The 25,314-nt window shown below is 41.2% G+C and overlaps 1 protein-coding gene and 1 pseudogene across 1 annotated transcript; one reads left to right on the forward strand and one right to left on the reverse strand.

The window, feature by feature from the left end:
* Nucleotides 1–465: 465 nt before the first annotated feature.
* or40a1 (odorant receptor, family 40, subfamily A, member 1) lies at nt 466–1,968 on the reverse strand. The gene is made up of 2 exons (XM_071360562.1): nt 1,173–1,968; nt 466–632 (listed from the first exon to the last, which is right to left on the reverse strand). The coding sequence occupies exons 1-2, from the start codon at nt 1,966–1,968 to the stop codon at nt 466–468; spliced, it is 963 nt and encodes a 320-aa protein (XP_071216663.1).
* A 15,850-nt stretch (nt 1,969–17,818) lies between these two features.
* Nucleotides 17,819–20,426, forward strand: LOC139549676 (olfactory receptor 7C1-like; annotated as a pseudogene).
* Nucleotides 20,427–25,314: the final 4,888 nt, after the last annotated feature.

Consider the following 25,314-nt stretch of genomic DNA (forward strand, 5'->3'; position numbering starts at 1 on the left):
TGTAATCTTTAACTAGGCAAGTCAGTTAAGAACACATTCTTTATTGTGGATGCAACATGAATTCGTCCAGTAATTAATGTTATTATAATATATAAACACTCCATGATTACAGCTGTGGCATAAAAACTTGTATCTGAAAAGCACAACAACAAAAAATATTTGAAATTAGAAGTTTGAATTGTATTCATTTACCACAATAAAAGATGTTATATCTATTATATCTATTATTATATCTATTATATGCAAATATGAAGTGTTCAACAGAAGAATAGTCAGACATTGTTTTATTGCAATTATCTTAAGAGTAAGAGTGTTCATAAAATAGTATTAACAGAAAAATGCTGAAATTAAATAGATACTAAATGCAAGGGGAAAGTCACCTTACTTGGAAACTTTTCCTATATCTACAGTTCTTGAGTTTTTGCTGCAGATTTGAAAATACGATCAACAACTCCACGCAAAGTCTCATTTGTGAGAAGAAACTTTTGTCTTTACAAACAGTTTGATGATTTTCTCCCGCAGCTCCTCTGTCTTTAGGCTGTAGATGATAGGATTGAGCATGGGTGGCAGGGTGACAGACACAGTGAGGATGGCAGTCAGGAGGTCTGAGGACTGCACCAGGCGCAGGTTACCTAGGAGGGAAGGGAAAACAGACACACATCCAGTGGCTTTGAGATGTTGATTGATAGTATTAACAGTAAATTAGGATATTCAGCTAAAATAAGAAGGAACTTGTGCACTGAGACATGCTGTACGCTCCCACTTGTCATAGCCTAGCAACCAGACAACTCAGATGTGCGGCAGGTAGCCTAGTGGTTAAGAGGTCTGGACCAGTAACTGAAAGGTTGCTGGTTTGAATCCCGAGCTGACTGTGAAAAATCTGTCAATGTACCCTTGAGCAAGGCACTTAGCATCTACTAAAATGCAATGTGCTAGTGTTCTTTTGAATGACAATTTATACAGTACAATAAACACACATTTGGGGGCAAATTAGTCAGAGTCCTCCTTTTTTCCTGACCTACACTTAGGGAGCATACAGTTTCCAGCAGGGATAAAAGTTGTGGCGAAGAGCACATAAACATTTCGCTGAACCTTTTATACCTGTGGGAAACTGTGAACGTGACGAATATTTTTGATTTGATTTTGAAGTCTACAGTCATCCCTGTGTTTACCTAGGACGTAGGCCAGGATGACAGGGAGGTAGTACACCAGGACCAGCAGCAAGTGAGTGAGACAGGTGTGGAAGGCTTTCCACCGCTGGGTAGTCGAGGCAAACTTCAGCACCGCAACCACCACCACAGCATAGGTGAAGATGATGAAGGACAGGGGGCCTAACAGGACAGCCAGAGTTTTAGCTGTTGCTAGTTTCCTGTTGAAAGAGATGTCAGAGCAGGCCAGTCTGTATACAGGACCGTGCTCACAGCAGCAGCTCTGCACCACCCTAGAGGCACAGTAAGGCAGGCTAGAGGCCAGGGCGACAGGGTAGACCTCCAAGAGGAAGGCCAGGGTCCAGATCCCTAGCAGGATGAGCAGCATCCTCAGGTTGGTGTTGATGGTGAGGTAACGCAGAGGGAAACAGATGGCTATGACACGGTCGTACGCTAGGAGAGCCAGGGAGAAGGACTCCATATCGCCAAAAAAATGCAAGAAGAACATCTGAGAAAAACACGTCCCAAAGGAGACGTAGTTCAGATTGAACACAAATACAGGCACCATCTGGGGAATGATAACACTGTTCAAAGAGATGTCCACCACAGCTAAATTGCACACTGCAACATATTTTGGATTTTGAAGGCTTGGGTTCATAATGAAGACTGCTAACAGAACAAAGTTACCCATTAGAGTGATGATGTATATTATAGAGAGCGCTAGGATGAGGTAGTTCTTATTGCCCAGTGTGTGGAAGGCTGTGATGTAGAATCCATCATCTGATGATCCCGTTCCATTGTAAAGCACAGAAAAACCCATTTGAGGGGCCACTGTGTGTCTGGAAGAGAAATACAGATGACTGAAATGGAAAATCAATCAAAATCCATAAGTTATCTGATGATACATAATGAAGTGACTCAGGCAAGACCATCTCAAACTAAACAGCCTTCCTGTTCATTTTATACCTCTCTGACACTATTTTACAATAATAATGAACACCCACTGTACCAACACCAATAATACTGAATACCCACTGTACCAACACCAATAATACTGAATACCCACTGTACCAACACCAATAATACTGAATACCCACTGTACCAACACCAATAATACTGAATACCCACTGTACCAACACCAATAATACTGAATACCCACTGTACCAACATCAATAATACTGAATACCCACTGTACCAACACCAATAATACTGAACACCCACTGTACCAACACCAATAATACTGAATACCCACTGTACCAACACCAATAATACTGAACACCCACTGTACCAACACCAATAATACTGAATACCCACTGTACCAACACCAATAATACTGAATACCCACTGTACCAACACCAATAATACTGAATACCCACTGTACCAACACCAATAATACTGAATACCCACTGTACCAACACCAATAATACTGAATACCCACTGTACCAACACCAATAATACTGAACACCCACTGTACCAACACCAATAATACTGAATACCCACTGTACCAACACCAATAATACTGAATACCCACTGTACCAACACCAATAATACTGAATACCCACTGTACCAACACCAATAATACTGAACACCCACTGTACCAACACCAATAATACTGAATACCCACTGTACCAACACCAATAATACTGAATACCCACTGTACCAACACCAATAATACTGAACACCCACTGTACCAACACCAATAATACTGAATACCCACTGTACCAACACCAATAATACTGAATACCCACTGTACCAACACCAATAATACTGAACACCCACTGTACCAACACCAATAATACTGAATACCCACTGTACCAACACCAATAATACTGAATACCCACTGTACCTCCGCTTTTAACAACGTTTTGTAAGCAGTCTTTGTTTGAACTGAGGGACAATTAGACAAATCCACCATTATAAAGAGTTGTGATAAAGAATGTAATCGTCATGTGGGTTTAATTAGAGTGAGAAAACAAGTACATATTTATATATTAACAACTCATTAAAGGTAATGTTAATAGATGAGGACCTAATTATCACCACCTTATTTTATCATATCAGGGCCTAATGATCTCTTTTGACTATAATGTTTACACTCATTAGGTTCTCTGTTTAATTATGACAACAACAATTAAGGATAATCTAGTTTAAACCGCTCAGTTTTGCCTCCAGGGAAAGGTTCATGACAATAAACACCAACCTGCGCCTTTTGGTCTTCCCATTTTCCTTTTCTAGCTCTTGTTCTGGCCTCCCTGTAAGAACATTTCAAAACCCTTGGCTTATCTTGACATGTCTTCTAAACCCATATGCTATCCCTGACCGTTGGAAGTGAGTTTGAGCAATGTAAAATGTATTAAAACAATTATGTTATGTGAACATGCAACACAAATGGCTGAGTTGATCAAACAACCAGTTAAAATACTGTGTTGGCTTAAAATACATATGTTCTCTCAAACATATTTCCTCGGCGTGCTATTCAGCAAGTTGCATTTCACTTGTCAGGGACCAGTTGACAACTAAAAGGTATATTTCAGAGGCTGAAATATGCATCAGATGCATTAAACCAGTGTAGCAACAAAGTACAGTGCCTTCAGAAAGTATTCATACCCCTTGACTTATTCTACATTTTCTATCCCATCTATACACAATACCCCATAATGACAAAGCAATAAAATGTTTTTAGAAATGTTTGCAAATTAATTGAAAATGAAATACAGCAATATCTTATTTAGATAACTATTCACACCCCTGAGTCAATACATTTGACAGCAATTACAGCTGTGAGTTTGTTCAACATTGGATTGTGCAACATTTGCCTGTTCTTTTCAAAATTCTTGAAGCTCTGTCAAACTGTTTCTTAACCATCGCTAGACAACCATTGTCAAGTCTTGCCATAGATGTTAAAGTAGATTTAACCCTCTTAACATTCTGTGTACTCCCCTTGTCTGAAGGGTAGAAAATGACCCGCGTTCACTAAACCCCTAAAATAAAGTAGCTTAATTGAATTTGAAATCCCAAATCTATTTTGCATGAAGAAACAACCTGTCATTCATCACAAACTTTGTGAATATTTGGGTTTTCCCTCTTCACAATGCAGAAAGACTGTGTTTAATCAGTGGACACCACTCTTTACTAAAGTAAAGGTTTATTATTATTATTATTATTGCTTAAGGTACTGCATAGGTGTAAACATACATTTTTTAGTAAGAGATAGTACTTGTATAGCCTAAGAAAGTAGCAGAAATGTGCAGAAAGTAGTTTTGAATGCATTTTATTGAAGGGAAACAATAACAGTCTTGAACGTTTTGGCAACATAGTGATATATTCGTATATACTGTACAATGAGAAATTCAAGAAAATACTAGTCTTCTCCCATTTTTTAACCATTGCCCCCACCCACAAGGTGTATAACAACAACAAATAAGAAAATAAGATAATAGATACAAAACAAAAACATAAAGAACATAAATCAATCAACTCTAATTAGCATATGTAGGACAGTATGCAAGTGTGTGTGCATGGACTTTGCAGATGTATTTCTCACATGTGCAGCACATAGTATTTGTTTTACAGTCCTTCTTTGGGGGGCAGAATTGGCATCTCCTCTTTCCTGCCCCAGCTGCAGCCTCCGGTGGATAAGGACAAGATTCAGCCCCCTGAACAGCTTTCATAAGCACTGCAGAGGCTGCTGTATGGGGGAGGCGCTCCCTTATTTGAATGTGTGGAGTAACAAGTGCCTTTCCCAGCTTCTCCAGCAACACCCTCCTCTTGTTCCGCTTATCAGGCATCCAGGTAGGGTTGATCTTGTTCCATGTCACAAAGGCATTGTATGAGGACACATCAATGATGTAATGCAAGATGACCAGGGGCCAGCGGGCAGTCATCCTCCTGCAGCTGTAAGTTCCAATCACCTTGTATAGGTTGTCCACGCCTCCTTTGTTGTGGTTGTAGTCCAGGATGATGGCTGGCTTCCTGTCCTCACAATCACTGATCTCAGACGTTTTGTGCAGTGTGCTCAGGAGGACCACATTCTTGTTCCTCTTTGGGAGGTAAGAAACTAGAGTGGTGGTGGGGGTGAAGGAAAACTTTGAAGAGAAGGCCTCTCTCCCCCTTGTTGTGAAGAGTGCAGGGGGAGCTCAGGCTTGTTGTTTCTAACTGTGCCAACCATGGTGATGGTTGGCACATCTTCCTCTTCAGAAGCTGCTGGCTGAGTTCATAAGAGGTGAAGAAATTGTCACACGTGATATTGTGCCCCCTCAGTCCATCTGTCACATCAAGCACAACCCGCATCCCCTGGTTCTTCTCCGGGCCTCCGCTGGTCAGCTTCCCTGTGTAGACTTGCATCTTTCCTCCAAGCGTAGCTGGATTGTGCGTCACAGGCCACCCATATCTTGATGCTATACTTGGCTGGCTTGCTGGGCATATACTGCCGGAAAGGAATGCAACCTTTTGACAAAAGAGATTACAATCAGTAAATAGTATCAGTGTCACAGAAAACAATCAATGATATACAGCAATACACAATACAATTAACAGTGAAAATCACTTACATTACAGATATAAAAATAAAAATGTACCTCTGAATGGAACCAGTTGCTCATCCACTGTTACTTCAGGCCCAGGGTTGTAGAGGTGTGGCAGACGCTCCACCCACTTCTCCCAGACCTCTCTTATAGCCGCCAGTTTCTCTCACATGCTTTGCAGGTCTTGACTCACGGTTATCAAATCGTAGCATTGTTGAGAAAGTGTGAAAGACTTTCAGTGGCATCGTGGCACGGAAAATCGCCCTTCCACTCTCTGCATTCCAGAGACTACATGTAGCCTTGCCTCGGGACCTATACACACCCACTAATATTAGCAGCCCTATGTAGTAGGCACGCAGGTCAATCTCATCCATCCTTTTCCAGTTGTCTCCATATTTACGGAAACCCTCCATATTTGTCATCTCCAGGATGTTTTCTCTGATGGCTGGTGTGATGAACATGTAGAATGTTGAGGTGATGTCCTGGGCAACTGCATGTCTTGTGGGCCCTGGGGTCATAAGGCCCTGGGGTCATCCTTGTGACATTTTGTGCTGCCATCCTGGCCTGGTTGTCATATGGTGACAAGGACCATGTAATTTTGCTGTTCTTTGACAAAAATGTATATTTTTCAGCTTGGGGGATTTCTTCTTCATCTGAAGATGATGCATCGTGCTCTGGGTTGTATTCTCACCATCTTATTCTTCAGATACCTCCTCCTCTTCTAAATCATTGTTCTCTTGATCCTCCTGGACATCTGAAAAAATCAGATCTACGACCTGTTGGGCACTGAAACGTGCAGTCATGGCTCAGCAAAGAGAGAACTGGGGGGACTGTCATCTGCAGCACCTTTATAGCATCTGACTGCATTCCACATTAGCAAACAATGCTTTCAAGAAATGTTTATTTTGTCTGAAATTGTTTTTATTTTGTCTGTGAACTTGAGTCATGTGTGGGGTCGTGGAGGGGAGATGCTGCATGTGTACAATACAGTTTTAGTTTTGTCTGAGTTCAATCAGTAGCACACAATCTCAATTTCTCATTGTGTGTTTGTGTGTCTGTGGTTTTTGTGGTGTGTAAATTATTTTATAACTGCCGGGTCAAAAATGACCCTAAGACAATCTTTGAACCCTGGTGGTGTACAGCTTTCATGGAAATATGAACAAAGGTGATGTTTCACTTTTTCTAATGTTGAGGTCACTCTAGAAAAAGTCATCAAATTTCAAGTTGAGAAAATATCATTTAGGGGGTTTTCTCTGCTGTTAAACATAGTGGCGGGTCATTTTTGACCCTTAAGACAACACACAGGTTAAGTCAAAACTGTAACTTGGACACTCAGGAACATTGACTGTCTGCTTGGTAAGTACCTCCGGTGTAGATTTTGCCTTGTGTTTTAGGTTATTGTCCTGCTGAAAGGTGAATTGATTTCCCAGTGTCTCGTGGAAAGCAGAAGGATCCTATCACGACGCAGGATATGACCCAGATGCAGACACAAGAGACAGAAGGTTCAATACACAGAGTAGTTTATTAAACCACAGGAGGCAGGTAAAGGGCAGGTCGAGACAGGCAGAGGTTCGTAACCAGGTCAGAGTCAGATAGGTACAGTACGGCAGGCAGGCTCGGGGTCAGGGCAGGCAGGCTCGGGGTCAGGGCAGGCAGGCTCGGGGTCAGGGCAGGCAGGCTCGGGGTCAGGGCAGGCAGATATGGTCGGAACCAGGTCAGAGTCAGATAGGTGCAGTACGGCAGGCAGGCTCGGGGTCAGGGCGGGCAGATATGGTCGGAACCGGGAGGACTAGAAAACAGGAACTAGAGAAATAGGAGTACGGAAAAACAACCTGGTAGACTTGACGAGACAAGACGAACTGGCAACAGACAAACAAAAACGGAGCTATAAATGCACAGGGGATAATAGGGAAAATGGGAAACACCCAGAGGGGGGTGGAGACAAGCACAAGACAGGTGAAACAGATCAGGGTGTGACAGAACCAGGTTTTTGTTTGTGCTTAGCTCCATATTTATCCTGAAAAACATCCCATTCCTTAAAGATTACAGGCATACTCATAAGGTGATGCAGCCACCACTATGCTTGAAAATATGAAGAGTGGTACTCAGTAATTGTCACGCCTGCTCCCGCTCCCCCTCTCTGGCGCTCGAGGGCGCCAGGCTTCCCTTCATTACACACACCTGTCACCATCATTACGCTCATCTGCGCTCATTGGACTCCCCTGTACTCCTTCATGGCTTTTGATTGCCCCCTCTATATCTGTCTGTTCCTCAGTTGTGTTCCTCATTTTAGCATTATTGTTGTAATGTCATTTTGTTTCCCCTGTCGAGACGCTATTCTTGTTTTTGTTATATGTCCATTTTCCTTTAAATATTCTCTACCTGTACTTGATTCTCGTCTCCAGCGTCGGTCCTCACAGTAATGTGTTGTATTAGATTTGCCCCAAACATAACACTTTGTATCCAGGACAAAAATGTAATTGCTTTGCCACATTTTTTGCAGTATTCCTTTAGTGCCTAAGAGTTCTTGTTGCAAACAGGATGCATGTTTTGGAATATTTTTGACATTGTAGAGGCTTCCTTCTTGTCAATTAGGTTAGTATTGTGGAGTAGGTACAATGTCACCATTGGCCTCCTAGTGAAATCCCTGAGTGGCTTCCTTCCTCCCCGGCAACTGAGTTAGGAAGGACTGCTGTATCTTTGTAGAGTACTGGGTGTTTTGATACACCACCCAAAGTGTAATTAATAATTTCACCATGCTCAAAGGGTTATTCAATGTCTGCCTTTTACATTTTTTTACCCATCTACCAATAAGTGCCCTTTGCAAGGCATTGGTCAAACTCCCTGGGATTTGTGATTGAGTCTGTATCTGTTTGGGTTTACAGAGATTTAGTCATTCAAAAAATTGTGTCCATGGAACTTATTATGTGACTTGTTAAGCAAATTATTACTCCTGGAGGAGGTCAGAGTCCTGGCAGTGTGGTGCCAGGACGACAACCTCTCCCTCAACGTGAGCAAGACAAATGAGCTGATCGTGGACAACAGGAAAAGAAAGATCAAACATGCTCCCATTCACATCGACGGGGCTGTAGTGGAGTTGGTCTAGAGTTTCAAGTTCCAACAAACTGTCATGGTCCAAACACACACATTTTCCTCTTAGGAGACTGGAAAGATTTGGGATGGGTCCCCAGATCCTCAAAGAGTTCTACAGCTGCACCATCGAGAGCATCTTGACCGGTTGCATCACCGCCTGTCATAGACTGTTCCCTCTGCTACCGCACAGCAAGCGGTACCGGAGCACCAAGTCTGTTTTTTTCTTTTCTTTTTTTATTTCACCTTTATTTAACCAGGTAGGCCAGTTGAGAGCAAGTTCTCATTTACAACTGCGACATGGCCAAGATAAAGCACAGCAGTGTGACACAAACAACACGGAGTTACACATGGGATAAACAAACGTCCACTCATTAACACAATAGAAAAATCTATATACAGTGTGTGCAAATGTAGTAAGATTACGGAGGTAAGGCAATAAATTTGCCATAGTGGCGAAATAATTACAATTTAGCAATTAAACACTGGAGTGATATATGTGCAGAAGATGAATGTACAAGTAGAGATACTGGGGTGCAGAGGAGCAAACAAATAAATAAAAATATGGGGATGAGGTAGTTGGGTGGGCTATTTACAGATGGGCTGTGTACAAGTGCAATGATTGGTAAGCTGCTCTGACAGCTGATGCTTAAAGTTAGTGAGGGAGATATGACTCCAGCTTCAGTGATTTTTGCAATTCGTTCCTGTCATTGGCAGCAGAGAACTGGAAGGAAAGGCAGACAAAATAGGAGTTGGCTTTGGGGATGACCACCCACCTAGGTATTTGCAGTTGTCCACTTATTCTAAGTCAGAACCGTCCAGAGTAGTGATGCTAGACAGGCGGGCGGGTGCGGGCAGCGATCGATTGGAGAGCATGCATTTAGTTTTACTAGCATTTAAGAGCAGTTGGAGGCCACGGAAGGAGTGTTGTATGGCATTGAAGCTCGTCTGGAGGTTTGTTAATAACACAGTGTCCACAGAAGGGCCAGAAGAAGTATACAGAATGGTGTCGTCTGCGTAGAGGTGGATCAGAGAATCACCATGTAGGCTCCTTAACAGCTTCTACCCCCAAGCTGTAAGACTGCTGAACAATTAATCAAATTGCCACCAGGACTATTTACATTGACCACCCCCCTTTTTTGTTTTTACATTGTTGCTGCTTGCTGTTTATTATCTATGCATAGTCACTTTACCGGTACCTACATGTACAAATTACCTCGACTAACCTGTTACCCCGCACATTGACTCTGTACTGGTACCCTCTGTATATAGCCTCGTTATTTATATTTTATTGTGTTATTTTTATTAAAAATGTTGCTTTAGTTTATTTAGTAAATGTTTTCTTAACTCTATTTCTTGAACTGCATTGTTGGTTAAGGCCCCCTAAGTAAGCATTTCACGGTAAGGTCTACCTACACCTGTTGGATTCGGCGCATGTGACAAATACAATTTGATTTGATTTGCCATAACAGAGGTTGAAAACTTACTGACTCAAGAAATTTTACTTTTTCATTTTTAATTAATTTTGAAAAATGTTGAAAACATAATTCCACTTAAGGGGCCAGTGCCCCCAAAAAATATAGATTTAATCCATTTTGAATTCAGGCTGTAACACAACAGAATGTGGAGAAAGTCAAGGGGTGTAAGTACTTTTTGAAGACATTGTATGTGGATTTGTTCTCACCATTAGTGAGATTGTTGTACCTGTTTATCCGGTTAATGGTTTAGGGGCATCCTCTGGTGGCTTATTGATTGGGCATTATCAATATCACTACAACTCAAACACCCTCTCTACCTTTTTGTGCTGTGTGTTAGTGTGTGTGTGTTTAGAATCAGATAAACTCTTAAGAAGGTGGGACAAAGAACAAGGGGTCTGTATAAGAAGTCATGAATCATGAAAGAGGATTAAAAACAGCACACAGACTTACAGGATAACTGTGATATATCAGACATTATAGGTATGACAAAGAAAAAAACGTTTTACTGGTCTTATGCTAGTAACCAGTTTGTAATAGCAATAAGGCACATAGCAATAAGGCACCTTGGGGGTTTGTGGTATATGGCCAATATACCACGGCTAAGGGCTGTATCTAAGCACTCTGCAGTGCGTTGTACATAAGAACATTACTTAGGCATGGAATATTGGGCATATACCACACCTCCTCAGGCCTTATTGCTACATTATACAATCTAATCAACTGATAACATACTAACTTATTCTGAATATAAAATACACATTTACATTGTGCATGTGTGTTACTGAATTCCCTGTTCACTAAACTCAGAAAGACTTGATAAGATCAATGGAGCTGTGTTAGAAGAATCATAGTCTGAAGAGAGGAGTAGGTAGAGTCTGTCAGTGAAGATGCAGCCAGTGAATAAGAAGATTGGGGACCTGGGCTCCACATTCTAAAAGGATACCTCCCCCTCCTCATAATCTACTAACACCCCCACCTTCAGAGGCTTCTCTCTCAGGGAGAGAATAAAGCTGGGCACAGCGTGAACTGACTATTCCCTATTTTTCAGGCCCACAGTCCAGTATTCATTTGCTTTACTCATGTCACGCCCTGACCATAGAGAGCCCTTGTCAGGGCGTGACGAGGGGGTGTTCTATTTTAAAATTTCTATGTTGGTGTTTTGGTTTGGTTCCCAATTAGAGGCAGCTGGTAATTGTTTAAGTAGCTTTTTTTCCCACCTGTGTTTCTGGGATATTATTTTGTGTTTGTGCATGTGCACCACGTAGTCTAGTTTCGTTGTTCGTTTATTGTTTTGTTTTGCTTAACTTCACTAGGGTAGGGGGCAGCATTCTGAATTTTGGATGAAATGCATGCCCAATTTTAACTGCCTGCTTCTCGGGCCCAGAAGATATGATATGCATATAACTGGTGGATTTGGATAGAAAACACTCTAACGTTTCCAAAACTGTTAAAATAGTGTCTGTGAGTATAACAGAACTGATTTGGCAGGCGAAAACCTGAGAAAAATCCATTCAGGAGTATTTTTGGTTTTTTTTTGTAGTTTTCTATTCAATGCCATTACAGTATCCATTGACTTAGGACTCAAACTGCAGTTTCTATGCCTTCCACTAGATGTCAACAGTCTTTAGAAATAGTTTCAGGCTTGTATTCAGAAAAATTAGGGAAGAAGAGCATTCGGAATGACTGGACGCTAAAGTGTCGCAGAGCTTTTTCATGCGCTCGACAGAGAGAGAGCAATGCTTGTTTACCTTTTAAATTGACGACGTTATTGTCCGGTTGAAATATTAGCGATTATTTAGGCTAAAAACAACCTGAGGATTGAATATAAACATCGTTTGACATGTTTCCATGAACTTTACGGATACAATTTGGATTTTTTTGTCTTCCTGTTTTGACTGCGTTTGAGCCTGTGGATTACTGAAGAAAACGCGCAAACAAAACTGAGGTTTTTGTATATAAAGAGACTTTATCGAACAAAATAAACATTTATTGAGTAAATGAATGTCTGCTGAGTCAACCATATGAAGATCATCAAAGGTAAGGGATTCATTTTATCTCTATTTCTGACTCTGACTCTGTTCTACTTGGCTGGTTACTGTTTGTAATGAATTGTCTAGTGGGCTATGTTCTCAAATAATCGTAAGGTATGCTTTCGCCGTAAAGCATTTTTTAAATCTGACACCGTGGTTGGATTCACAAGACGTTCATCTTTAAACCTATGTAAAATAGGTTTTGTTTTCTGAATTTTTATAATGAGTATTTCTGTATTTGAATTTGGCTCCCAGCAGTTTCACTGGCTGTTGAAGAGGTGGGACGCAAACGTCCCACATACCCAAGAGAGGTTAAGTTTCACTTGAGATTAAAGATGTGGAACTCTACGTACGCTGCGCCTTGGTCCAGTTCTTACAACAACCGTGACAGAATATCCCACCAAAAGAGGACCACGCAGCATATCCACGAGGTAAAGGAGTTTTGGACATGGGAAGAAGTGATGGTTGGATGCGAAACCCTTCCTTGGCAGCAGACGGAAGGTAATAATGGAGGACAGCGACCACGCCAGGGTTCGCGGCCACAGAAAGCCCAAGAACAACCCCAAGTTTTTTTTTTGGGGGGGGGCACAAGGGGTGGCCGGCTGAGCCGCGGGAAGAGCCAGAGCACATTGCGCAGGTGATAGAGAAGTGGTCGGTCGTCCCAAGGAGAGAGCCAGAGCCCGCCTGGGAGTCGATGGAGCAGTGTGAAGAGGGATATCGGAGAATGATGTTGGCGAAGAGTAGGCTGCAGCGCAGGCGGGTTGAAGATCGGGTCATCAGTCCGGTGCCATCTGTGCCGGTTCCATGCACCAGATCTCCAGTGCGCCTCCCCAGCCCGGTACGTCATGTGCCTGCTCCCTGCACTCGCCCTGAAGAGCCAGAGACCGGCTGACCATTGTCAGGGAGGCAATGGGGAAGTTGGGAGAGAGAGAGATGAGAGAGATGTTGTGCAAGTGTTTTCTGCTCAACATCCGACCAGAGGATCCGGTTAGCAGTCTGGTGCAACCTGGGCCGGCTCCACGCTTCTGGCCTCCAGTGCGCCTCCCCAGTCCGGTATGTCCTGTGTCTCCTCCTCGCACTCGCTCTGAAGTGCGTGTTCCCAGTCCGGTACGTCCTGTGCCTCCTCCTCTCACTCGCACTGAAGAGCGTGTCACCAGTCCGGTGCAACCTGTGCCGGCTCCACGCATCAGGCCTCCAGTGCGCCTCCCCAGTCCGGTACGTCCTGTGCCTACTCCTCGCACTCGCCCTGAAGAGCGCGTCACGAGTCCGGTGCAACCTGTGCTGGCTCCACGCATCAGGCCTCCAGTGCGCCTCCCCAGTCCGGTCCGTCCTGTGCCTGTTCCCCACACTCGCCCTGAAGTGCGTGTCACCAGTCCAGAGCTTCCGGCGACGGTTCACAGTCCAGAGCTTCCGGAGACGGTTCACAGTCCAGAGTTTCCGGCGGCGGTTCACAGTCCAGAGCTTCCGGCGACGGTTCCCAGTCCAGAGCTTCCGGCGACGGTTCACAGTACAGAGCTTCCGGCAACGGCTCACAGTCCAGAGCTTCCGGCGACGGTTCAAAGTCCGGAACCTCCTGCGACGGATCACAGTCCGGAAACTCCTGCGACGGTTCACAGTCCAGAACCTCCTGCGACGGTCCACAGTCCGGAACCTCCTGCGACGGTCCAAGGTTCGGAACCTCCAGCGACGGACCACGGTCCGGAACCTCCAGCGCCAGTCCACGGTCCGGAACCTCCAGCGATGGTCCACGGTCCGGAACCTCCAGCGGCGGTCCACGGTCCAGGAAACTCCAGCGACGGGCAATGGTCCGGAACCTCCAGCGACGGGCAACGGTCCGGAACCTCCAGCGACGGGCAACGGTCCGGAACCTCCAGCGACGGGCAACGGTCCGGAACCTCCAGCGACGGTCCACGGTCCGGAACCTCCAGCGACGGGCAACGGTCCGGAACCTCCAGCGACGGGCAACGGTCCGGAGCTTCTAGGCACGGTGTCCAGTCTCGCTCCAAGGTATGAGCCTTCCTCTGCACCATGGCCAGTTTAGGCACGGTGTCCAGTCCAGCTCCATGGCAGGAGCCTTCCTCTGCGCCGGTGTCCAGTCCAGACACGGCGTCCAGTCCCGCTCCTAGGCCGGAGCCTTCCTCAGCGCCGGTGCCCAGTCCGGGCGTGGCGTTCAACCCAGCTCCATGGCCGGAGCCTTCCTCTGCGCTGATACCCAGTCTAGGCAAGGCGTCCAACCCAGCTCCAGGGCCAGAGCCCTTCTCTGCGTCGATGCCCAGTCCAGGCACGTCGTCAACAACAAAGGACTTAAGAAATAAACTTTCAAACAAAAGGTAACTTTTTGGCAGGAAAAACACATTTTAATAAACATGGGTTTTGACACTCTTACGTAGGTGTCATCATTTATATTGCGTTATTTTATGGCTGGTTATGTCAGCTGTTATGACATGATTATGATCGTGTCATAACGTGTTATGGCGCAGGGTGTCAAGTAAAGTGTAAAGTAAAGTTCAGAAATAGTTACTTTTTGAGTTGGGCCACCTAAAAAACAAAGTACATTGTAACCAAAGCCATTCCAGCTGAGTTGTAGTTGGTCAAGTGTTCCCACTCGTTCACAGATGGCTGACTCAATAACCCGAGGCTCTTGCTGTCAACCATTCCCTAGAGGTCCATTACCAGTGCTAAGTAGGGAGGACCCAGGAGAGGAGCATGTGTGCCACACCCTTCCTATCAACTCTGCTGTAAACAAAGCAGTCATTAGCCTAATGAACAAAGTTTCAAAGAAAGCAAACATTGTGGTTGCTACTGTATACACATGGTTGGTAAGTGTACTCTTCAATAACAAGGCCTAAGGTGAGGAGAGACCCTCCAATGACATGAGTTCACCGAGGCAGCCAATGAGGTGCAAGCTATGATGACACCACTCTGTCGTCTAATTCCATGGGGTGCTTTGTCGGAGCAACATCTCTAAGCTTCATTTCAGTTGTAACAGAGGCGACAGACAGAGAGGGCCTCACACTACAGAGCTCATTACAGAAACGTATCAACAGTTATACGTACAGATATAATTTATTTTCTGTTCAGGCACTGTAGAAGATGACAATACTACACATTTGCTGTCTAGTGTATACAAAGCACACTGAATAAATCCTTACGGGAGTCTACTGAATAATAATTCATGTTTATTCCTATCATGTGTCAGCCGTCAACAAAACACCTTTTAAACAGAGTTTGTTAACGGTAATATGCACATTATCGGGCTGCAAATCACGTTGTGAACCTCATGCTCAATGTTAAGATTGAACATTTTGAGACACAATTGCCCCAGATTCAATTTACCTGTATAAAACTGCTGTTTGTAATATTTTCAAATGAGGATACTATATTTCCTCAATGACCAACAGTCTTTCTATAAGCAATATCTATATGTAATGCATTGCATGATAAATGCAAAATAGGCATATAGTTTACAAAGGTTCTCATTAAAGCCAGGAGGTTTTATGAACGATTATAGCAAACTATACAACTCCTCATCTTTGGTGAAATAAGACATAAATGTACAGAAATTAGCTGACAAAAGGAGAGGAAAGGCTCCACCACTCAAGACAATCTAATTAAAGTTCAATTGTTCTTTGCTGCCATCTTTTGACCTTTGAGTGTGACATGCATTTTATTTATTTATATACAGTGGGGAGAACAAGTATTTGATACACTGCCGATTTTGCAGGTTTTCCTACTTACAAAGCATGTAGAGGTCTGTAATTTTTATCATAGGTACACTTCAACTGTGAGAGACGGAATCTAAATCAAAAATCCAAAAAATCACATTGTATGATTTTTAAGTAATTAATTTGCATTTTATTGCATGACATAAGTATTTGATCACCTACCAACCAGTAAGAATTCCGGCTCTCACAGACCTGTTAGTTTTTCTTTAAGAAGCCCTCCTGTTCTCCACTCATTACCTGTATTAACTGCACCTGTTTGAACTCGTTACCTGTATAAAAGACACCTGTCCACACACTCAATCAAACAGACTCCAACCTCTCCACAATGGCCAAGACCAGAGAGCTGTGTAAGGACATCAGGGATAAAATTGTAGACCTGCACAAGGCTGGGATGGGCTACAGGACAATAGGCAAGCAGCTTGGTGAGAAGGCAACAACTGTTGGCGCAATTATTAGAAAATAGAAGAAAATAGAAGAAGTTCAAGATGATGGTCAATCACCCTCGGTCTGGGGCTCCATGCAAGATCTCACCTCGTGGGGCATCAATGATCATGAGGAAGGTGAGGGATCAGCCCAGAACTACACGGCAGGACCTGGTCAATGACCTGAAGAGAGCTGGGACCACAGTCTCAAAGAAAACCATTAGTAACACACTACGCCGTCATGGATTAAAATCCTGCAGCGCACACAAGGTCCCCCTGCTCAAGCAGGCGCATGTCCAGGCCCGTCTGAAGTTTGCCAATGACCATCTGGATGATCCAGAGGAGGAATGGGAGAAGGTCATGTGGTCTGATGATTCAAAAATAGAGCTTTTTGGTCTAAACTCCACTCGCCGTGTTTGGAGGAAGAAGAAGGATGAGTACAACCCCAAGAACACCATCCCAACCGTGAAGCATGGAGGTGGAAACATCATTTTTTGGGGATGCTTTTCTGCAAAGGGGACAGGATGACTGCACCGTATTGAGGGGAGGATGGATGGGGCCATGTATCACGAGATCTTGGCCAACAACCTCCTTCCCTCAGTAAGAGCATTGAAGATGGGTCGTGGCTGGGTCTTCCAGCATGACAACGACCTGAAAGACACAGCCAGGGCAACTAAGAAGTGGCTCCGTAAGAAGCATCTCAAGGTCCTGGAGTGGCCTAGCCAGTCTCCAGACCTGAACCCAATAGAAAATCTTTGGAGGGAGCTGAAAGTCCGTATTGCCCAGCGACAGCCCCGAAACCTGAAGGATCTGGAGAAGGTCTGTATGGAGGAGTGGGCCAAAATCCCTGCTGCAGTGTGTGCAAACCTGGTCAAGAACTACAGGAAACGTATGATCTCTGTAATTGCAAACAAAGGTTTCTGTACCAAATATTAAGTTCTGCTTTTCTGATGTATCAAATACTTATGTCATGCAATAAAATGCAAATTAATTACTTACAAATCATACAATGTGATTTTCTGGATTTTTGTTTTAGATTCCGTCTCTCACAGTTGAAGTGTACCTATGATACAAATTACAGACCTCTACATGCTTTGTAAGTAGGAAAACCTGCAAAATCGGCAGTGTATCAAATACTTGTTCTCCCCACTGTATATATATATATATTACAAAATATTTAATAAATCATGTTTTTATTTATTTATTATTTAACCTTTATTTAGCTAGGTAAGTCAGTTAAGAACAAATTCTTATTTACAATGATGGCCTGTTCAATTCCACTGTAAACCCCTTCAATAAAATAGCCTATTGTAACCCAGTCTTTTTCTTGATTTTTTGCTATGTGAGTGCTTTATCTGCAGGATATTTCCATGGCTTTGCTCTGATGAAGGCCTGAACAACCATGGCCCTGACAGACCATGTCTGCAACAGATCTGGGTTCAAATACATTTGTATTGGAGTATTTGTTAATTAAATGTTTGAGTATTTGTTATTTAAATAATTTAGTATTTTCCTTTCTTATAAATATGCATGCAACAACATGTTTCAATAAGTATTAACACTGATGTACAGCACTGTACATCTACAGTACAAGGCTATCAGTGACTTACAATTCCTATACATTTAGGTCAATGTTTAATGGGACTTTTTTCAACTCTTCAAAGCTGGTGTGATTCTGCCGTGAGGTTCAACACTACAGGAGGATGGGGAATCGAACCACAGATGTACTTGACAGTTTTTTTATAACGGGCAAAATAGACTTGTCCTCGGAAGGGAAATATTTGACTGTCCTAATAGGCTCTCTCGTCTACACTGTTCGGTAATCTGGCTTTGCTTGCGGTTATAGCTTTACACAGAAATTGACACAGGCCTTCGTATCTGTTCCTTCTGAACTTATCCATCAATGACTTGATCGATATCAGTGCCATGATTCCAAGGGTCATGTCAGATGTATTGTCTGAGGATAGGAATATCAGTTACCCAGCATGCTTGGTTCAGGCTTTCTGTATTCATATGTATGGCAGAGCGACACTTATCATATTGTCTATCATGTCTTTTGATCTCTACATACAGTACCAGTCAAAAGTTTGGACAAACCTACTCATTCAAGTGTTTTTTTTGTAATTTTTTTTACATTGTAGATTAATAGTGAAGACATCAAAACTTTGAAAAAAACATATATGGAATCATGTAGTAACCAAAAAAGTGTTCAACAAATCATAAAATATTTTATATTTGAGATTCTTCAAAGTAGCCACGATTTGCCTTGATGACAGCTTTGAACACTCTTGGCATTCTCTCAACCAGTTTCATGAGGTAGTCACCTGGAATGCATTCAATTAACAGGTGTGCCTTGTTAAAAGTCCATTTGTGGAATTTCTTTATGCGTTTGAGCCAATCAGTTGTGTTGTGACAAGGTAGGGGTGGTATACAGAAGATAGCCCTATTTGGTATAAGACCAAGTCCATATTATGGCAAGAACAGCTCAAATAAGCAAAGAGAAATTAGTTCATTATTACTTTAAGACATGAAGGTCAGTCAATACGGAACATTTCAATAATTTTTCATGTTTCTTCAAGTGCTGTCGCAAAAACTGGCTCTCATAAGGACCGCCACAGGAAAGGAAGACCCAGAGTTACCTCTGCTGCAGAGTATAAGTTCCTTACAGTTAACTGCACCTCAGATTGCATCCCAAATAAATGCTTCACAGAGTTCAAGTAACAGACACATCTCAACATCAACTGTTCAGAGGAGACTGTGTGAATCAGGCCTTCATGGTCGAATTGCTGCAAAGAAACCACTACTAAAGGACACCAATAAGATGAAGAGACTTGCTTGGCCCAAGAAACATGAGCAATGGATATTAAACTGATGGAAATCTGTCCTTTGGTCTGATGAGTCCAAATGTGATGTTTTAGGTTCCAACCGCCGTGTCTTTGTGAGACGCAGACTAGGTGAACGGATTATTTCCGTATGTGTGGTTCCCACCATGAAGCATGGAGGAGGAGGTGTGATGGTGTGGGGGTGCTTTGCTGGTGACACTGTCTGTGATTTTTTTTAAATTCAAGCACACTTAACTAGCATGGGTACCACAGCATTCTTCAGCGATATATGCCATTCCATCTGGTTTGCACTTAGTGGGACTATCATTTGTTTTCAACAGGACAATGACCCAAAACACACCTCCAGCCTGTGTAAGGGCTATTTGACCAAGAAGGAGAGTGATGGAGTGCTACATCAGATGACCTGGCCTCCACAATCACCCAGCCTCAACCCAATTGAGATGGTTTGGGATGAGTTGGACCACAGAGTGAAGGAACAGCAGCCAACAAGTGCTCAGCATATGTAGGAACTCCTTCAAGACTGTTGGAAAAGCTTTCTTCATGAAGCTGGTTGAGAGAATGCCAAGAGTGTGCAAAGCTGCCATCAAGGCAATGGCTACTTTGACGAATCTCAAATATAAAATATATTTTGATTTGTTTAACACTTTTTTTGGTTACTATATGATTCCACATGTGTTATTTCATAGTGTTGATGTGTTCACTATTATTCTGCAATGTATTATTCTACAATCCCTTGAATGAGTAGGTATGTCCAAAGTTTTGACTGGTACTGTAGCTATCTGTCATCCGTTAAGGTACCACTCCATCATGACTGTTGTAAGTCTCATTGCCTCTGCTTGGCTGATTTACTTTTTACTGATGGGGGCTCATGTTGTGTTTCCCTGTTTGTAAAACAGTTATCGTGAACATCTGTGGTGACAACGTGTCCCTGTTAAGACTGACCTGTGCAACAGACACGATAGTGAACAACCTCTATGGTTTATTTATCACTTGCATACTCCATGGGGAGTTTTTTTTCTGTAGTCTTCTCCTACTCATTGATTCTATTCACATGCTTTAAAAGTAGTGACTGATGCCAAGCTAAAGGCCTTAAATACCTGTTCCACACACCTGCTTGTATTTCCAATCTATTGGTTCTCAGGTATCATTGTTGTCCTTGTGTATTGAATACTAAACAGTCGACCGCTACTTCAGAAATATGCAGGACTGATATGTTTAAATTTCCTCCAGGTCTAAACCCAGTAGTATATGGTATTAACACTAAAGAGATGATAGTGAAATTACTTCAGCTTTTCTCCATGTCAAAAGGCTCAGTTAGAGCAGTAAAAGTCAACGGTCATTCTTCATTGTTCTGTTTGTTATACACTGAGTGTACAAAACATTAAGAACTTTCCTAATATTGATTTTCACCCTTCCCTTTTGCCATCAGAACAGCCTCAAATCATCGGGGCATGGACTATACAAGGTGTCGAAAATGTTCCACAGGGATACTGGTCCATGTTGACTACAATGTCTCCCACAGTTGGCTGGATGTCCTTTGAGTGGTGGACCCTTCTTGAAACACACAGGAAACTGTTGAGCGTGAAAAACCCCGCAGCCTCGCAGTTCATGCCACAAAATAAACTCAAGGAAAATAATACTCAAGAGGACTGTATGTTAGAAAGCATAGGGACATCAATATATATTAGAAACCATAGGGACGTCAAAATATATTAGAAACCATAGGGACGTCAATATACAGTATATTAGAAACCATAGAGACGTCAATATATATTAGATAGGGACGTCAATATATATTAGAAACCATAGGGACAGCAATATATATTAGAAACCATAGGGACAGCAATATATATTAGAAACCATAGGGACGTCAATATATATTAGAAACCATAGGGACGTCAATATATATTAGAAACCATACGGACGTCAATATATATTAGAAACCATAGGAACGTCAATATATATTAGAAATCATAGGGATGTCAATATATATTAGAAACCATAGGGACAGCAATATATATTAGAAACCATAGGGACATATATATATTAGACACCATAGGGACATCAATATATATTTGAAACCATAGGGACGTCAATATATATTAGAAACCATAGGGACATCAATATATATTAGAAACCATAGGGACATCAATATATATTAGAAACCATAGGGACATCAATATATATTAGAAACCATAGAGACGTCAATATATATTAGAAACCATAGGGACATCAATATATATTAGAAACCATAGGAACGTCAATATATATTAGAAACCATAGGGACATCAATATATATTAGAAACCATAGGAACGTCAATATATATTAGAAACCATAGGAACGTCAATATATATTAGAAACCATAGGGACATCAATATATATTAGAAACCATAGGAACGTCAATATATATTAGAAACCATAGGGACAGCAATATATATTAGAAACCATAGGGACATATATATATTAGACACCATAGGGACATCAATATATATTTGAAACCATAGGGACGTCAATATATATTAGAAACCATAGGGACATCAATATATATTAGAAACCATAGGGACGTCAATATATATTAGAAACCATAGGGACATCAATATATATTAGAAACCATAGGGACATCAATATATATTAGAAACCATAGGGACATCAATATATATTAGAAATCATAGGAACGTCAATATATATTAGAAACCATAGGGACATCAATATATATTAGAAACCATAGGAACGTCAATATATATTAGAAACCATAGGGACGTCAATATATATTAGAAACCATAGGGACATCAATATATAGTGGAAACCTTAGTGACATCAATGTATGTTAGGAACCATAAGGACGTCAATATATATTAGAAACCATAGGGACGTCAATATATATTAGAAACCATAAGGACATCAATATGTATTAGAAACCATAGGGACGTCAATATATACTAGAAACCATAAGGACATCAATGTATGTTAGAAACTATAGGGACGTCAATATATATTAGAAACCATAGGGACATCAATATATATTAGAAATCATAGGACAGCAATATATATTAGAAATCATAGGGACAGCAATATATATTAGAAACCATAGGGACAGCAATATATATTAGAAACCATAGGGACGTCAATATATATTAAAAACCACAGGGACATCAATGTATATTTGAAACCATAGGGACATCAATATATATTAGAAACCATAGGGACGTCAATATATATTAGAACCCATAGGGACATCAATATATATTAGAAACCATAAGGACCTCAATATATATTCGAAACCATAAGGACATCAATGTATGTTAGAAACCATAGGGACGTCAATATATATTAGAAACCATAGGGACATCAATATATATTAGAAACCATAGGGACATCAATATATATTAGAAACCATAGGGACATCAATATATATTAGAAACCATAGGGACATCAATATATATTAGAAACCATAGGGACATCAATATACAGTATATTAGAAACCATAGAGACGACAATATATATTAGAAACCATAGGGACGTCAATATATATTAGAAACCATAGGGACATCAATATATATTAGAAACCATAGGGACATCAATATATATTAGAAACCATAGGGACGTCAAAATATATTAGAAACCATAGGGACATCAATATACAGTATATTAGAAACCATAGAGACGACAATATATATTAGATAGGGACGTCAATATATATTAGAAACCATAGGGACAGCAATATATATTAGAAATCATAGGAACGTCAATATATATTAGAAACCATAGGGACATCAATATATAGTAGAAACCTTAGGGACATCAATGTATATTAGAAACCATAGGGACGTCAAAATATATTAGAAACCATAGGGACATCAATATACAGTATATTAGAAACCATAGAGACGACAATATATATTAGATAGGGACGTCAATATATATTAGAAACCATAAGGATGTCAATGTATATTAGAAACCATAGGGACGTCAATATATATTAGAAACCATAAGGACATCAATGTACACTCCCATACGTATTTGTTTGGACTGTTAAGCTAAAAGTTATAATTTGGTTCTATACTCATACTATGAATATGGTACCAAATGAGTGAATAAGTGAATTTGTCCAAATATGTATGACACTTTCAAATGGGGGGACTAGATACAAAAAGAGCATTCATTTCTAAATGGTAAAACAGATATGTATGAAAATACCATCATATAAAACATTTGATATAAAATCCAAAATGATGGAGTATTGTGCCAAATTAAGTTTTAGCTTCGCTGTGCAAATAAATACGTTGGGGAGTTTATTTGTTCGCGGGCCATTTCCAGACTTGAGCTGCATGTGCAGAATGTGGACAGTAATATAATGCATTGATGTGCAGAGCCTGTTGTTTAGCTGCAACATGCACGGCCAGTCACGGCCTGTTCCCCCCCGGAGACCAGGGTTCAATCCATGACCCTTCCTGCTGTTGTCCCACTTGCCTGTCTCCCCCTCTTTTTCCAGCCATCTAAATAAAGGGTCAAATACTGTGTGTGTATATATATTATGTCAATTTCAGATTCATGTAAGTTGATTGTGTTTGAAGTTACCTGAATTTCCACAAAAAGAAACAAATACATATTTCACCTTTAATATGTTTAAGTAGCAAATTCAATTTACTACACATATTTTCATTTTTACTTTGGTTTAATTTATGAAAACTGTCGGCTGGAATACCACTTTTCTATTAACATCAAATTTATCATAAAATATAAAATCATTTATTTCAATAATTATTTCAATTTGTAAACAAAACTTTCCACTACTCTTTTCCTGACACATTTTCACTTTACATTTGTATTTCTAGCCTGTTTTAGTATTGTTTCATTTCTTTGATTCAGCCTGGAACCGAATTGAATCTGAGCTGTGATGAAGGGTGTTACACAACAATCAATAGACCAAATCTTCAGAAACCACATTTATCCACTTGGGCTAAACCCGCCCGTCGTTTCTGAGAGGACGCTGATCAAATGCCTCTACTGGAGAATTTCCAGACTGAATCATTGACCTGAAACAATAGTGAAACACTGTGGATTCTTGGCTATATTCTGTGCAAAACAAATACACTAGAGGGCGCTGTGAACTAATTCAGTTCATCAACATTGTTGTAATCAGCATCACAGGCTTTAGAGATGAAGATAATTTCTAGACCTAAATAGAAATATGTATGTCTCGTTTTCTGCATTTGAAATATGTCTTGTTTGGTGGTATGAGTATGATGGATAGAAGAGTTGTTACTGTAGGCCTACAACTGAAACACTAGGTCATTACACAGCAGACACACTGATTGGAATATGATGTCATGTCTTTAATGTGACCAGACATAACATGACAGATGAAATGCATAGGCAGATATATAACTATTTGTTTTTGTGTTAGCATTTGAGAATCCAGCGAAATATTGCCAGAGTATTAATTGTACATGATTAAATTCAACATTATTTTACCAAATCAGACCAATGTTGAAGATGGATATTGGAAATCAGTTGATCAATTTCAGATGTATTTCCACAGATCAATAAAAGTCTAGTCAAGATGAGTCCATGTCTCACACCATCTGTGGTGTTGATCCATCTTTATACATGAATCCCCATGAAGTAGGAAAGATAGGCGCTACGTAATTTCATTATTTTATTTAATGCATTTTAAAATGCAGACTATTATAACCATGATCAAAGATATCACAGGACCTCTGACTTTCTCATCCAATGGGTTTTCAGAAGGAGACGAGGAGAGAGGACACGAGGAGTAGACAGTTAAGATCTTCACATTGACGGCATGATATACATTGTCTTGTGAAACCTTGACAATCCACAAAAAGCACAGGATTAAAATCTTCTTACTAGTTCATTCAAAATATGATCTTCTATTTACATTGACTGTTGTTGGTTGACCCAGACCGTTTTTAAGTGTATTTGTGGGTTTATTTAATTTGTTCCAACAAAATCAGTCTCTGATTAACACTAGCGTCCTAGGGCCTAAAATGAATGGCACCCAACAATGACTCTTATATAATTTCAAATCGG

This window comes from Salvelinus alpinus, chromosome 22 (assembly GCF_045679555.1).
Source record: "Salvelinus alpinus chromosome 22, SLU_Salpinus.1, whole genome shotgun sequence".
NCBI classification, from domain to species: domain Eukaryota; kingdom Metazoa; phylum Chordata; class Actinopteri; order Salmoniformes; family Salmonidae; genus Salvelinus; species Salvelinus alpinus.